This window comes from Crinia signifera, chromosome 1 (assembly GCF_055691185.1).
Source record: "Crinia signifera chromosome 1, ASM5569118v1, whole genome shotgun sequence".
In the NCBI taxonomy this organism is placed as follows: domain Eukaryota; kingdom Metazoa; phylum Chordata; class Amphibia; order Anura; family Myobatrachidae; genus Crinia; species Crinia signifera.
This window is the reverse complement of record NC_139217.1, coordinates 383,666,163-383,680,025: the sequence shown is the minus strand read 5'-3', so window position 1 is coordinate 383,680,025 and position 13,863 is coordinate 383,666,163. Positions and strand designations below refer to the sequence as shown.

At 45.8% G+C, this 13,863-nt stretch overlaps 1 protein-coding gene across 1 annotated transcript in view; it reads left to right on the top strand.

Annotated features, from left to right (window-relative positions):
- Window positions 1-13,863, top strand: part of P2RX6 (purinergic receptor P2X 6) — a 36,043-nt gene that overhangs the window by 20,372 nt on the left and 1,808 nt on the right. The window contains exons 7-11 of the mRNA XM_083151497.1: window positions 2,824-2,965; window positions 4,229-4,338; window positions 4,530-4,623; window positions 4,712-4,777; window positions 10,621-10,698. Coding sequence (XP_083007623.1) covers window positions 2,824-2,965; window positions 4,229-4,338; window positions 4,530-4,623; window positions 4,712-4,777; window positions 10,621-10,698 — 490 coding nt within the window. The remainder of the gene's footprint in view (window positions 1-2,823; window positions 2,966-4,228; window positions 4,339-4,529; window positions 4,624-4,711; window positions 4,778-10,620; window positions 10,699-13,863) is intronic.

Below are 13,863 nucleotides of genomic sequence, written 5' to 3'. Positions count from 1 at the left end.
ATAATGCAGCCAGTATTTGCCATGCACAGAATCAAAATAACTCCCACAAATCTAACTCTATACATGTTACATCTGCCCCACCTGCAGTGCCATTGGTTTTGCCCATTTTGAGAACAAATTTGTACCGCGATCAGATCTGAATAAGGGCCAAAGAGGGATTCCAGCAGCGGTCTCATTATATAAACGAGTTATACCCTATAGAGCTTTCTGGTGTGTGCCTATGATTGAAGCATAACTCCAGAGGTGATCATGACTGCATGGATAAAACATGCAATGTCCTCAACAAAATGGGCAGCACCTATAATGAGACAAAATAACCAGCAAATATGGACTAACAAATACATTAGAACAAGGAAGCATTATGTTATACAGTTGTCAGAGATAAGGCAACATTATGTTTGCAGAATAGGGGCAGACCAATTTTCACACTGGGAAACTCGACTGACAGCAGTGAAGAAGGATTAGGGTGTATCTATCTGTGGGAGGTAGGTAGTTGAAGAGGGAAGGTAGAGGAAAATGAATGGGGCAGGGCTACGGTACCTATATGTATAAGAGGGAGATGTCTAAGGCAGGAACATATATCCATGAGAGGAAAGTGGTTGGAGTATATGTATGGGAGGGGGTTAGGGAAGGGGTGGGTATATGTGTGAGAGAGTGAGGTGGTTAGAGAAGGGCTGTATATATGTGTGAGATAAGTTGGTAATTAGGGAAGGGCTGGGTATATGTGTGTGAGAAGATGGTAGTTAGGGAAGGGCTGGGTATATGTGTGTGAGAAGTTGGTAGTTAGGGAAGGGCTGGGTATATGTGTGTGAGAAGTTGGTAGTTAGGAAGGGCTGGGCAGTGGCGTAACTACTGTAAGGCAGCCCCAGCTGCTGCTTGGGGGAGCAAGCCACAGTGGGGTCTGTGTGGGTGCTGGCACCTTCTCAACGCACTGATATGCTGCTGCCTGCCGCTGCCCACTTGCTGAGCACCGGAGGCTAGTCAGCCACAGCCTGGGTGTGGCCATGGCAGAGATGAAAAATCCCTCCACTGATTCAATTGACTGTACACAGAGCCGGCAATTGGCTACTGTGTACAGGATGGGTGGGCAGATGGACGTGATAGGGTGGCCTGGGATGCGTCGGAGCCAAGGGAAGCAGCAGTGTCTGCCGGTCTCTCTTCCTCTATCCTGCTTCAGCTTCTCCATTATGCGTGTGATGGCAGGGGGGAGCAAAATTTATAGTTACGCCACTGGGGCTGGGTATATGTATGTGAGATGGAGGTGGTTATTGAAGGGCTGGGTATAGGTTTAGGTAGCGGAGTAGGAAGGTTAGGTTTAGGCACTAGCGGAAAGGGTTAAGCCGGGGTGTGGAGGCAGAGGCATCACTCTGCATTAATACCAGTATGAAAAGGGTGTGTGACCTAATCAAAATGGGTGTGGCTATGTGAGTATTTCATTTTTCTCACTCCAGGGGTGTGTCCAGCATCCTGCAGATGTTGGATGCACCCGGAGACGGGGATGTCTGCAGTGCTGGCTCTTTATATGTGACAGGAGCTGAGTGTTGCAGAGGACTATCACACTGCAGCACCTAAATCCTGTCACATTGCACATTGGTGTCAGCTTTATTGCAGCCCGCAACCTCCGTACTCGGTGGTGCCCCTGGGGAAGGAAGGGGGGGGGGAGCGGATTAGGCTGTGGGGAGGGTTAGGGGAGGGCATATCTACCGGACCCCTACCAGTATTACCTGCATCAGGTCAGTATTCTGACCGCTGGCCTCCCCACCGCCGGTCATCTGTATGTATTCCCTGACAAATGATGTTACTGCTTTACATTATATTTTCTGTTATTCTTTAAATGGGACCATGATTTGAAGTAATGTTTGCAGACTGTGAGATGAGTATGTTTGGCAAACAGTAAGTCTGTGGTGTGTACAGAAGGTTCTGGCATATATCCTTCAGCTAGCAGCAAACTGGGTGCTCCTGACTACTAAGTAGAATGTTTACCATGTTAAGTAAATAATAAGTTAAATGCATTTCCCTTCTCCTAAAGTCTGTGGGATCAGGGAGATTTTTTGTGTGTTTCAGGAAAAGCAGAGTATTGTCTGTGTTAGGTATACTGTAGGCAGATACCAGAATATGGTCATCTGTATTTTGTGTGTGTTTACAAACTGTACATTTTATTTTCTAATTTTGCCTGATGAAGAGTCTCAAGTGGTTTGGTAATATTGGCAAACCATATCAGATTAATTCATACTTCATTCCTGTGTTTTACAGTAGGAAGAATTACAAGGTAATGATTTTGCAGGGGGTTGAGGGGTTTTCTGACTGTTGGAAGTCACAAAGGTTATATGATTTAAGATGATTTGCCACCAAGAATTATTATGAGAAGCAATTGGACAAACGTTTGTCCACGGTTGGCCCTATGAGGTGGCATTTTGTCCACTTTGACAGACCCTCCCCATCAGAAGGCTCTGCCCCATTAAGACTGTTTCCATAAATTTCTTGGGCTGGTTTTTTTATTCCAATGCGCCCCTACCCACAGCACATATTTGGACTTAAAAAAAAAAAAATTGGTTGACGCCCCAATGTATGCCATTATTCCACCAATAAAATCCACAGCACTGTTCCTGTCTCTTTTGTCGGTCCGAGGCCCCACCATTTCTGATAGCAGCCCTGCTCACAGGCACAACTGAGCAAATCAGTGAGCTCAGCACAAATAAACAAACACACTTTAGACAACTGACACAGAGAAACACTTGCTATGCTGTTTGTCAAATATACAATTTGCCAATGTGGTGCCCTTCTTATTGCAAGTAACTCAAAACCACCATTTCATTTGAAAAGGGCGAACACACAAAAGACATCAGACGAGACATATTTTAAAAGCTGCAAATACGATCCAGTCTCCAGCCCATCCTGCCCGGTCTTCACAATCAAAGAGATTGTATCAAAATCCAGGCACAGCTTCAAAGAACTATCATTCCTGGTATGTTTTACCTAAACCATATAAATATAGCTATTTAATGTGGTAATATTTAAGCTGCCATAGGGTATATGTTACATTGATTCTACAGAGGACACATCTTGGAAGTGCAACAAAACGTCTTCTAGCTATTATTTGTTGGGTACGGTTTCTAAATTTATTTTTGCAATCTGATTGGTTGCTGTGGGAAACCTTCACCTGTCCTTAGAGGGTTTGATACATCTACCCCATGAGCACAAGAAAGTAACAACAACAATTCAGTATTCAAATAGCTTTCCTCATTGGTCAAATCTAAATATCTAAAAATGGGGTCAGGATGTTTTTTTTTTTTTACAAAACTATTTTTTATTGAGACTCACTGGAACAATACAAATATATAACATACTTGCTTGCATAGCAAAACTGGTAGACATCAGATACATGAGTAACCTTGCTTTACAAGGTCAAAACAGTATGGTACTTGATATCATGAAGTTCTGCCTCATGAACTTCAAGAACTTTTGACTTTAAACAGAATGGTAAGAAAAATAGAAATAAGTGGTGCGATGTACTAAGCTTGAAAAGTGATAAAATGGAGAGTGATAAACAACCAGCCAATCAGTTCCTTTCTTTCATTTTTCAAACCCAGCCTGTGACATGACAGGTAGGAGCTGATTGGCTGGCTGTTTATCACTCTCCATTTTATCACTTTTTAAAGCTTGAAACATCTGGCCCAAGATATTATAAATATCTTATTATAATATGCTAATAATTTTTAGTCAAAACTCTGGAGTATTGCATACTGGGGTGGGACAGCTGAGACTCGGCCTTCCCCGCCTATCTTTTCCACACATCTCTGATCAAAACTTCTCAAATTTCCAGCGGTATATGCTACTGTACCTTTATATAATGCCCTTATGAATCTTTGGGCTCATATACTGTGTACAAATCTGACTCTAGTGCTAGCTACTGCCTCACCAGCCATTTACCTCACCTCATGTCACTTCCGGGTATAACACCTCCACCCTAAGCTTTCCAAAGTTCCAACCGGAAGCAGTCCCTGTGCTCCACCCAAGGACTGCTGCCATTTGAAACCTGGCGCCGGGGACAAGGGGGTGGCAGTGACAGGGGGAGTAGGGGGGTGCCTTTGACCCGAGGCAGCCATTAGGAGCCCCCTAATTTGACACCTTGATTTAACTGTTACCAAATCTATGCACTTCTTGTACAAAATATCATCTTAATACATATATTCATTTACAGTCCAACTATATTTTACCATTGTTTCAGGGTGCTGTTATTAGAATTGACATTGAGTGGAGATGTGACTTGGATCTCCCAGAAACCGCATGTATGCCACAATATTCTTTCAGATTGCAGGACAAGAAAAACAACTTCAGGTGGGTTTTATATAGGAAATTCCATATTCAGTCAGCAGTTTTCTGTCATGATTTTCTTGTCGTATTAGTTGCCATCCAAATGCACATATAGATAAACGCAAGTTGAATCCTGAGATTATTACAGGAGTTTCTACTAGTTAGAACATGTACAATAAAATGGAACAACAGATGTTATTACTCTTTATTTTTAGAACGGCTACTTATTATTGGGATCGGGAGAGACGAGAACGCAGAGACCTCCTAAAACTGTATGGAATCCGGTTTGAGATATCTGTGACAGGAGAGGTTTGGCTTTGTAAAATAAACAACACACTGCGCTCATCCGGCTGTATGTCCTGTTTTCATTTCTTTACATTCTGCCTTCTGTATCCAGGCAAGAAGATTTGGCCTTGTCCCAACAGCTGTAAGTCTTGGAACTGGCTGTGGCTTCCTGGGTACAGTAAGTAATAAACTACTCACGGATAATCAAAAACTATTAAGAGTTATTTACAAAAAAGGTGTCTTCAGTATATATTCCTAGTTGTGCCAAGGTTTCTGCTTATACTCCTTTTGCATACGTATATTGGTGCACACTCACATTCTGAGATTTGGAACTGCCCATTATATGATTACTGGATGGCAATGCGCAGAGTAGAAAAAGCAATATACTGTATGTAACTTAAAAATTCTGGCTTAGACCCTTCGCTGACCATCAGGGTACGTTAAGATTTTATTAGAGCCATAACTATTGTGTTTAGGGCACAGGGCCAGGGCTGGCAACAGAAATCTTGGGGCCCTGTACAATTATATTTCTGGGGCCCCCACCTAATCCCAAATCCACACAACCCTCTTCTGCACGAGGCTCATTTAACCTTTCGCTGCTCCAGATCCTGCTTTCAGGTGCAGACTTCTCTCGTTCTCAGTCCTGCTGGCCTGGCTCCTGGCTGCTGCCTTCTGCTGGCCTGTCACTTTCACAAAAGAATGCAGAGCACTACAAGCAGGCACGGAACAGACGACCCGCGCATGTGCTATAAGGCCATGTGGGCCCTTGAGATTGCTGGGGCCCGTCACACTTGTCCCCCTTGACCCCCCCTGTCGCCTGCCCTGCACAGGGCTAAGGGGAGGTTACTGTCATTGACTTGGTGGAACCTGTATGTGGCATGTAGGATGCCTAGAACAGATTTCTCCAAGCTGATGTCATGCACAGAAGCAGGCGCAATGTATTCAAGCCCTATATGGTTCCCTTTGACGTGTTGTATTTGTGTTTTTTTAATATTTGGGCATTGTGTTAACTTGCATCAGATATATTTGAGTGACACATAAAGCTGTTCCATTAAAATGTATGGAATTACTCCTAGAATAAATATAACGTGAATTAAGAGTGACAACACTCCAATAAAACCAATTTCATGTAAAGAGGCCACTACAGTGGACAGCTGTTTTTAAGATATTGGGGGAAATTTACTATGAATGCCGATTATGGCCAATCCGCGCCACAACCATACAATACAACTAATTTACTAAGCTGCCGTATTCTCCGTATTGGTATTTTCCGATGTCAATGTAGTTCATATTTTGCTGCAGGGTTTGCCAGAAGCCAAATACGGACAAGGCGTGGAGTTGAGAATAGAAAGTGTGGCGAGCGCAGCGAGCGGACGGGGATACCTTCACAGGTATCCGCGCCCCCTCGCGGGCTTCACAGGTATCCGTGTCCCCTCGCGGGGCTTGGTGGCTCGCTGCACTCGCCACACTTTCTATTCTCAACTCCACGCCGACGTGGATAGTGGGGGTATGAAAAGGTCGGAGGACGTGTACCGCTTCGGATTGACGTTTATCGTGGGGTGGCGTTAACAATTGGGGGGGCCATTTCACACTTCAGGGTGGCTATTTGGGGTCTGTGGGCCATTTCACGTTGTTCCCTATGTAAAATTGGGTCAATTGGGCCATTTAATATTGTTCCCATGCGATGCGACCGACGCGATTTACCTTTTACCATTAATTTCTATGTAAGATCGCGGGCATCGCATCGGTCGCATCGCATGCCATTATAATGGCATGCGATGTACATGCGATGCCCGCGATGGGCGCCGTTCTAGGTAAACAGTACCAAAAAAGGTGTGGGGTCTACCTCCCACGAACATAACAGCCACAGGCTCTTTGAGCCAGTCCTGGTTTTTAGAATACCAGGAAAAAATCGGTACTCTTTACCTAGAACGGCGCCAGCGATTGAAATCGCGGTCATCGGGGGTAAAAATCGCGGTCATCGCGGTAATCGCGGGCATCGCGGGTAAATTGGGATGGCCGCGATGCCCGCGATGCCCGCGATTTTCCCATAGGAATCAATGTTAAAAAGGCTGATTGACCGCGATTTGACTGTTAAATGCCTCAATGGACCCGATTTGGCCATAGAAATCAATGTTAAATGGGCCACAGAGCCCATTAACCCTTAAATGTCCCCCCCAATTTTTAACGCCACCCCACGATCCACGCGAACCCGAAGCGTGGCGAGCGCAGCGAGCCCGCGAGGGGCGGCGGTACGCGTCCTCCGACCTTTTCATGCCCTACTATCCACTAGGGCGTGGAGTGAGAATATAATAGTGTGGCGAGCGCAGCGAGCCCCGCGAGGGGACGCGGATACCTTCACAGTTATACGCGTCCCCTCGCGGGCTTCACAGGTGTCCGTGGCGACGCCGACACCTGTGAAGCCCGCGAGGGGACGCGTCTACCTGTGAAGGTATCCGCGTCCCCTCGCGGGGCTCGCTGCGCTCGCCACGCTTCGGGCTCGGTGGCTCGCTGCGCTCGCCACACTATTATATTCTCACTCCACGCCCTAGTGGATAGTAGGGCATGAAAAGGTCGGAGGACGCGTACCGCCGCCCCTCGCGTATACAAAAAATACAGGGGACAACAAAAATAGGGGTCCCCCGTATTTTATAACCAGCATGCCACAGCCGGGGAAAACTATACTAGTTCCCCAGGTTAAAACATGGAACCCTGGGGAAGCCTGGTGGGCTCTGGGAAGTGGACACCGGGCTCATGGTGTAAAAAGAGTTTACATTTTTTTTAAAATAAATATTGAGTTCTGTAGTAGAAAGACAAGGCCCAGAAAGCCTTCCTCGCATGCTGGTACCTGGAGAACCACAAGTCCCAGCATGTGGGGTATTAATGGGCCTTGTGGGACTTGTAGTCCTACTACAGAACCAATACCCAAAGAATATACACACAAAATAAAGTAAAACTTTATCACACACCACGTACATACGTACGTACCTACATACATACTCATCTATAGGGTCCCCTGTAGGCCTGACCTCTTCTCCAGTAGTAATCCATCGGGTACCTGTGAAAGAAAAATATACTCACCATCCCTCCAATGTAGGCTTCGTTCTAAGTAGGCTGTCCCTGATGTATCAACCCGGACATCAGGGACAGCCCCGGGCTTCAGCCCGGCCTGGGGGACTCCAGGAGGGCGGTGGACCCGCCCGGGCTGACTAGCTAGGGTGTCAGGTTTTGGTCGGGGGAACTAGAATAGTTTTCCCCGGCTGCGGCATTGCACTCCTTCTTGGAGCCCGGTGCTGGTTATAAAAATAGGGAGACCCCTATTTTTGTTGTACCCCCCCATTTTTGTAACCAGGTCTGGTCCACGAGCCCAGTGCTGGTTTCTTGAATACAGGGAACCCCTAGTTAATTTTTCCTGGTATTCGAAAAACCAGGACCGACTTAAAGAACCCGGGGCTGGTAATGCTCGTGGGAGGTGGACCCTACGCCGGTTTTTAAAATTAAGTATTTAATTTTTTTTTTTTTACCGAGAGAAGCCTGCGAGGATAGGACTGATCCATGGAGGCTTCAGCCAAATATTCCTAGAAAATGATGAGTACCTGTATATTCCATTTGTATTTTCTGCTGAATTAACAGACAAATTCAGCAGTATGAGTGTTAGTAAATGAGCACACCTCCATAGAACTCTACAACTGAGTTCTATCGATGGTGTATTCATTCGTACACCAGAATTTGGCTGAGCTTGCCATATATAAATACGGCAAATCACCGAATTTGACTGATAGTAAGTTAGCTGTTGCTAATTTACCAGCCGTATTTTAAATTTAATGGGTATGAATACGTGCAGTCGTACCGATTCGATCATAGTAAATTTCCCCCATTATCTCCTATAGAAACTCTTTGGACATCACTAGTGCTGTTGACCTCTTCTTTGAACTGCCCCTGAACCTAGAAGGTATCCCACCTAGTGGCAGCTTTTAATTCCTTCAAACCAAAGATAAAATGAAATGGTTGTAAAATTTCACCAGGACAGATCGCTTTGGGAAGTTCTTTAAAAATATTTTTACTCAAAGATAACAATGCAGGTAAAAAAAAGGTCATAATATGGTGTATCAAGCACTCAATTTATGTTTCACAGATCATAATATGTTCACTTGAGTGGACGTCATACAATACAAACATCCATACTGTGTGTAAGGCTTATCCTGGCATATGGGAAAAACCAGATATCTTATTCATGTAAAAGTCATATATGCCAGTCCGATAGACTAATAAAATGATAAAAAAATGTTTAATGTATCATAATTCATGCATGAAAGAGTTAAAACACCAAAATAAGTGAAATAACCATAGAGTAATTGATATAGCAGATTATTTCTTCAATTGTTTTAAAGGATATCTCGGTACTTGTGTAATATCTGGGTGCCCAATTTTTTGATTGTATGCCTTAACTTAAGGCATACAATCAGATGCGATGCGACGCGATTTTAGCCAAAATCGCATGCGATGCGATTTCCCATAGGAACCAATGTTAAATGGTCCCAAATGATCCCTGAGACCATTAGGGTGAATGTGAAATGCCCCCTAGGCCCCCCCATTGTTTGTATGCCCCCTCATTGTTAACGCCACCCCACCATCAACGCCATCCTGAAGCGTGGCGAGCGCAGCGAGCCCGCGAGGGGCGGCGGTACGCGTCCTCCGACCTTTTCATACCCCCACTATCCACGTCAGCGTGGAGTTGATTTTATATAGTGTGGCGAGCGCAGCAAGCCACCGAGCCCGAAGCGTGGCGAGCGGACGCGTAATACCTGTGAAGTAATGCGCGTCCGCTCGCCACGCTTCGGGCTCGGTGGCTCGCCACACTGTATAGAATCAACTCCTCGCCGACGTGGATAGTGGGGGTACGAAAAGGTCGGAGGACACGCACCGCAGCCCCTCGCCACGCTTCAGGTTGGCGTTGATGGTGGGGTCATACAAAGAATGGGGGGGGGGCCTGGGGGGCATTTTGGGGGGCCATTTGGGACCATTTAACAGTGATTCCTATGGAAAAATCGGGTCCATCGCATCGCATGCGATTTGGTTGCATACGATGCGATGCGATTTTTCCGACCCGATGAAAAAATCTGGCACCCAGATAATACACAAGTACCGATATCTCTTCTGAGAAGAGATTTCTTTCATGAGGACTTCCAGATTTTTGACCCGGAAGTCCTATTGCTAATGTACGGCCTTCAGTTATCTCTGAGTAAAAAGGATCCTGTTGGCTTCTGTAGGTAGTGCCATCTATAGATGATACTGCCTATCTGAAACATATGGCAGGGGTTCCCAAACTTTTTTGAATCACGGCACCCTAGAGCATCAAAATGTTTTCAAGGCACCCCTAGGCCAAATGTTTCTTATTGAGAAATTCTGAAAAAAAATATAATATTATGTACATTGTGTTTTATGTCACAGTTATGTGGTGAGGGGCAGGATTTACTTCTGTTTGTCCACATATGTTATAATTGGCAGCCACTAGCACTGCTTTTGCACTGTTTCATTGCACATAACTAATATGAATTAATCCTGGTCCACCAACCCAAGGCACCCCTGTAAGTGTCCAGAGGCACCCCAGGGTGCCTAGGCACACAGTTTGGTAACCACTGACATACTGTATGGGGAATGTGGCAGAACTTTTCTGAGGTTATAAACAAACCCTCCTAAATAACAGCATTCAGAAGATGGTCCTTCTCTCTCCGGAGTCCTGAAAAGTCAACTGGACTTTTTAGGTGAGTAGGTAAGTGCCTGTATAATGGTTCCCTGGAGGTGATTGGAATTTCTGTACATTTATATAAAATAATAAGGTAGCCCTTGTGGTGTTTTTTTTTTTTTGTACAAATTTTGCACTGTAATAACTTAAATGATTACTCCAACATTCATTTTATATATTGTCAACAGAAAAAGTCAATGTCTTTTTTTCTGGTTACACACACATTCAGTGATTGTGGATAACATAATAGTATCATTGTTGCTGTTTTGTTGCAGGCAACACTTTTGTGTGATCTGATTCTCCTGTATTTGGACAGTAAAGCCAATTTCTACTGGGAATGTAAATATGAAGAGGTAGGTGGCAGGGAATGTGTACTACAGAACGTAGCTGTGGGATCTAGATTTGAGTACTGTTTCAAGGAAACGATATCTGGTTGATGGTTCAACAGTGTGTAGGTCAACACATGTAGTCAACATACACAGGACATTATTCAGGTCCCTTTGCTCCCCCGTGCATGCATTTCTGCGCATGTACAGATGCAGGGTGCGTGCAGCCACGATGAACAGAGTGTTCACCGTGGGCACGCACCCACGATTGCTAGCGGTTTGCCAGACTACCCCCACACGTGTGTCCCAGTTTCCTGTCGGCGGGGGACGGGTACCCTGCCCATCTCCGCTTCAGGGAGACGGGCAGGGTTAGGGGGGGAGGCGGTGAGGACCCGGGCGGAGCTGCGTTGCAAGGGGACGCACACACGCATCCCCTTCTGATGGCTGGCAGGGGCGAGGGGACGCGTGTCCCCTCGCGGGTATGGGGGACCATTTAACATTGGTTCCTATGTAAAAATCGGGTCCATCGCATTGGTCGCATTGTATGCCATTATAATGGCATACAATGGACCAGATTTTACATGGGAATTTAACATTACATACAATGCTTACAATGTAAAATCGGGTCGGTCGCACCGCATGCCATTATAATGGCATGTGATGGATCCGATTTTACATTTGTCGGGAAACCTCAAAAAAAAGCCAGAAAATCGGGTCCGTCGGGTCCCATCGCATACCTTAAGTTAAGGTTTGCGATGGGACCCGTGCTAGGAAACAAGTACAGTAGATTTATTCATTCTCAGTAATTCTATTAATATTATTTAGCCATTCTTATTTTTAGCACCGGAATCTGTTAGTTTGTGGGTGGCCTCACAGCTTACAGAACTCTTTTCTACTATTCTACTTGTATAGTAACACATTATGAAACAGTAACAGAGTATATGAAGGAACACTCCTGTAAAAAGAAACGTTTAGTAAGTGAGGAGAGGTTGTGTGTATATTTAAGATATACTCACGAAGCGGCTAACAGTTTGATGGGTCAAGTGACCTGTTGAGGGACAAAGGCAGGTCTTCTTAAATGAAGTCGTGCAGTGTTTAGTCCTGGGACTGTATAGGTTATAGTATTGTCCCTGTCAGGTCTTATGAGTTATGTAGAAACAGCATAATTATATATAGAGACAGTTCATAGTAAACAGTAGGAAACCAAAGGATTCTTGGAGGGGGTCATGTGACTTTGCTGCTCACTATAGGACGCCGACGATTAGGGCTTTTCCTGGAATGCTCAACAGCGCAGAGGTGAAGGCAGACTTACTGGGTGTTTTGGCCAATCAGGGAGCTGGGGGTTCAAACCCCAAGGCGTTGCAGAAGGTCTGAAGATCTGAAGGGTCTTTAAGGATAAGTAGTTTACCCTTGTGCATCACTTGAAGGCTGAAAGGAAAGCCCCATCTGTATCTTAGTTCTAGACGGCGTAATTCGGCAGTAAGAGGTCTGAGTGCTCGTCTTTGCTGCAGGGTGGACCAGGAAAGATCTTGAAAGATTTGGATTTTTTGCCCATCGATTTCAATAAGGTCTTGAGCGTGGGTTTTGCAAAGAATATCTTCTTTTGAGTGAAGTAATGAAGACGGCAAATAATATCTCTGGGTTGATCAGTCGAGGAGCTACGCAGGCGAAGGGCTCTATGAGCTCTATCGAAGGTGATTGAAGAATTAGGGTTTTTTCCTAGAATTTCATTGAAAATCCTAGTGAGGTAGTCTATCAGACTGTTCCCAGGTATGTCTTCTGAGACCCCTCTAATTCTTAGATTATTACATCTCCCATCTCTTTGTGAGAGGGCATTGATCATGTCCATCTGTTGCGCCACCGCTTCACGGAGATCATTATATGCCTGTGTCACAGTGTCTTGTTGATCTTCACATTTGGACAGCCTGTCGCCTGAGAAATGTCGGCTCTGATCTTGGCCAGCTCAGAGCGTATGGTGTCCTGTAAGCTACGGTCCAGAGAATCAAATTCTTGGTGGGTAGGCATAGATCGTAAGAGTTTTAAAACTTGCGAGAGATCTCCTCCTTTGTGGATTTGGGTATGGTAGGCGACTGGAGTGCGGTGCGAAGGAGACGGTTCTTGGGAGGATGGACCTTGTGAGTTAGAGTCTTCATTATGAAGCATGGTTTCTGTAGGTTTGAGAAAATGCCTCATATCTGTTTTGGATGGTGTAGACCAGGCATGCCCAAAGTCAGGCCCGGGGGCCAAATGCAGCCCGTGCTGTCATTTCAAGCGGCCCACAGCCTCCAGCTGGAAGCGGGCAGAGCATCAGATGTGGGAAGCACAGGACACTAAAGGTGGGGCCCCGGTAAGCGCACCTTTACCTTGCTGTCTACTGCACTGAGGAGGTGCCGGCAGCCACAGTCAGATGTGTTTGGCGTCCTACCCCTGCTGCTGCAATTGTATATCACCCTACTCCACAATCATAGTGACAACAGTGTTTAGGGAGGGGGCAGGAAGGGGGAAGCTTGCTCCCGTAACATGCAGAGCAGAGGAGGGCAGCAGCGGGAGCCCAAGCATCTCCTGTCCTTGCAGTTCCTGCTTTGCCTCTCCTTCCTCTGGCTCACACAATGGGCTGGGAAACATACAGAGAAGGGAGGGGGCAGAGTGGGGGACATACTTTGAAGGAGGGTCGGGCTGGGGGACATACAGTGAATGGAGGCAGTGATGGCCATTCAGAGAAGGGGGAGCAGGGGCAGGCTGGGGACATACAGTGAATGGGGGCAGAGTGGGGTACATAGTAAATGGGGGTCATACAGTGAAGGAGGGTAAGGCTTGGGGACATACAATGAATGGAGGCACTGATGGACATTAAGATAAGGGGGCAGGCTGGGGGCAGAGTGAATGGGTGCAAAGTGGGGAAATGTGTGGGGGCTAAATGGTCGGCCCCCACACATTTACACTTCACCAAATCTGGCCCTCGTCGCAAAAAGTTTGGACACCCCTGGTGTAGACGTAGGTGTAGCCATATCTTGTCACCACTCGCCTTCTTGTTTCTGCCCATGCTACAATGTGGGTAAGCAAAAGACAGGGTCATGGCATTTTTTAAGCTGTGGAGTCGTGCACGAGTGCAATGTTCTTATAACTCTGGCCAAATGTTGTTATTGCTGGATAGTAACAATTGGGACTGTACTCGCAAAAAAAAGGGTCAGA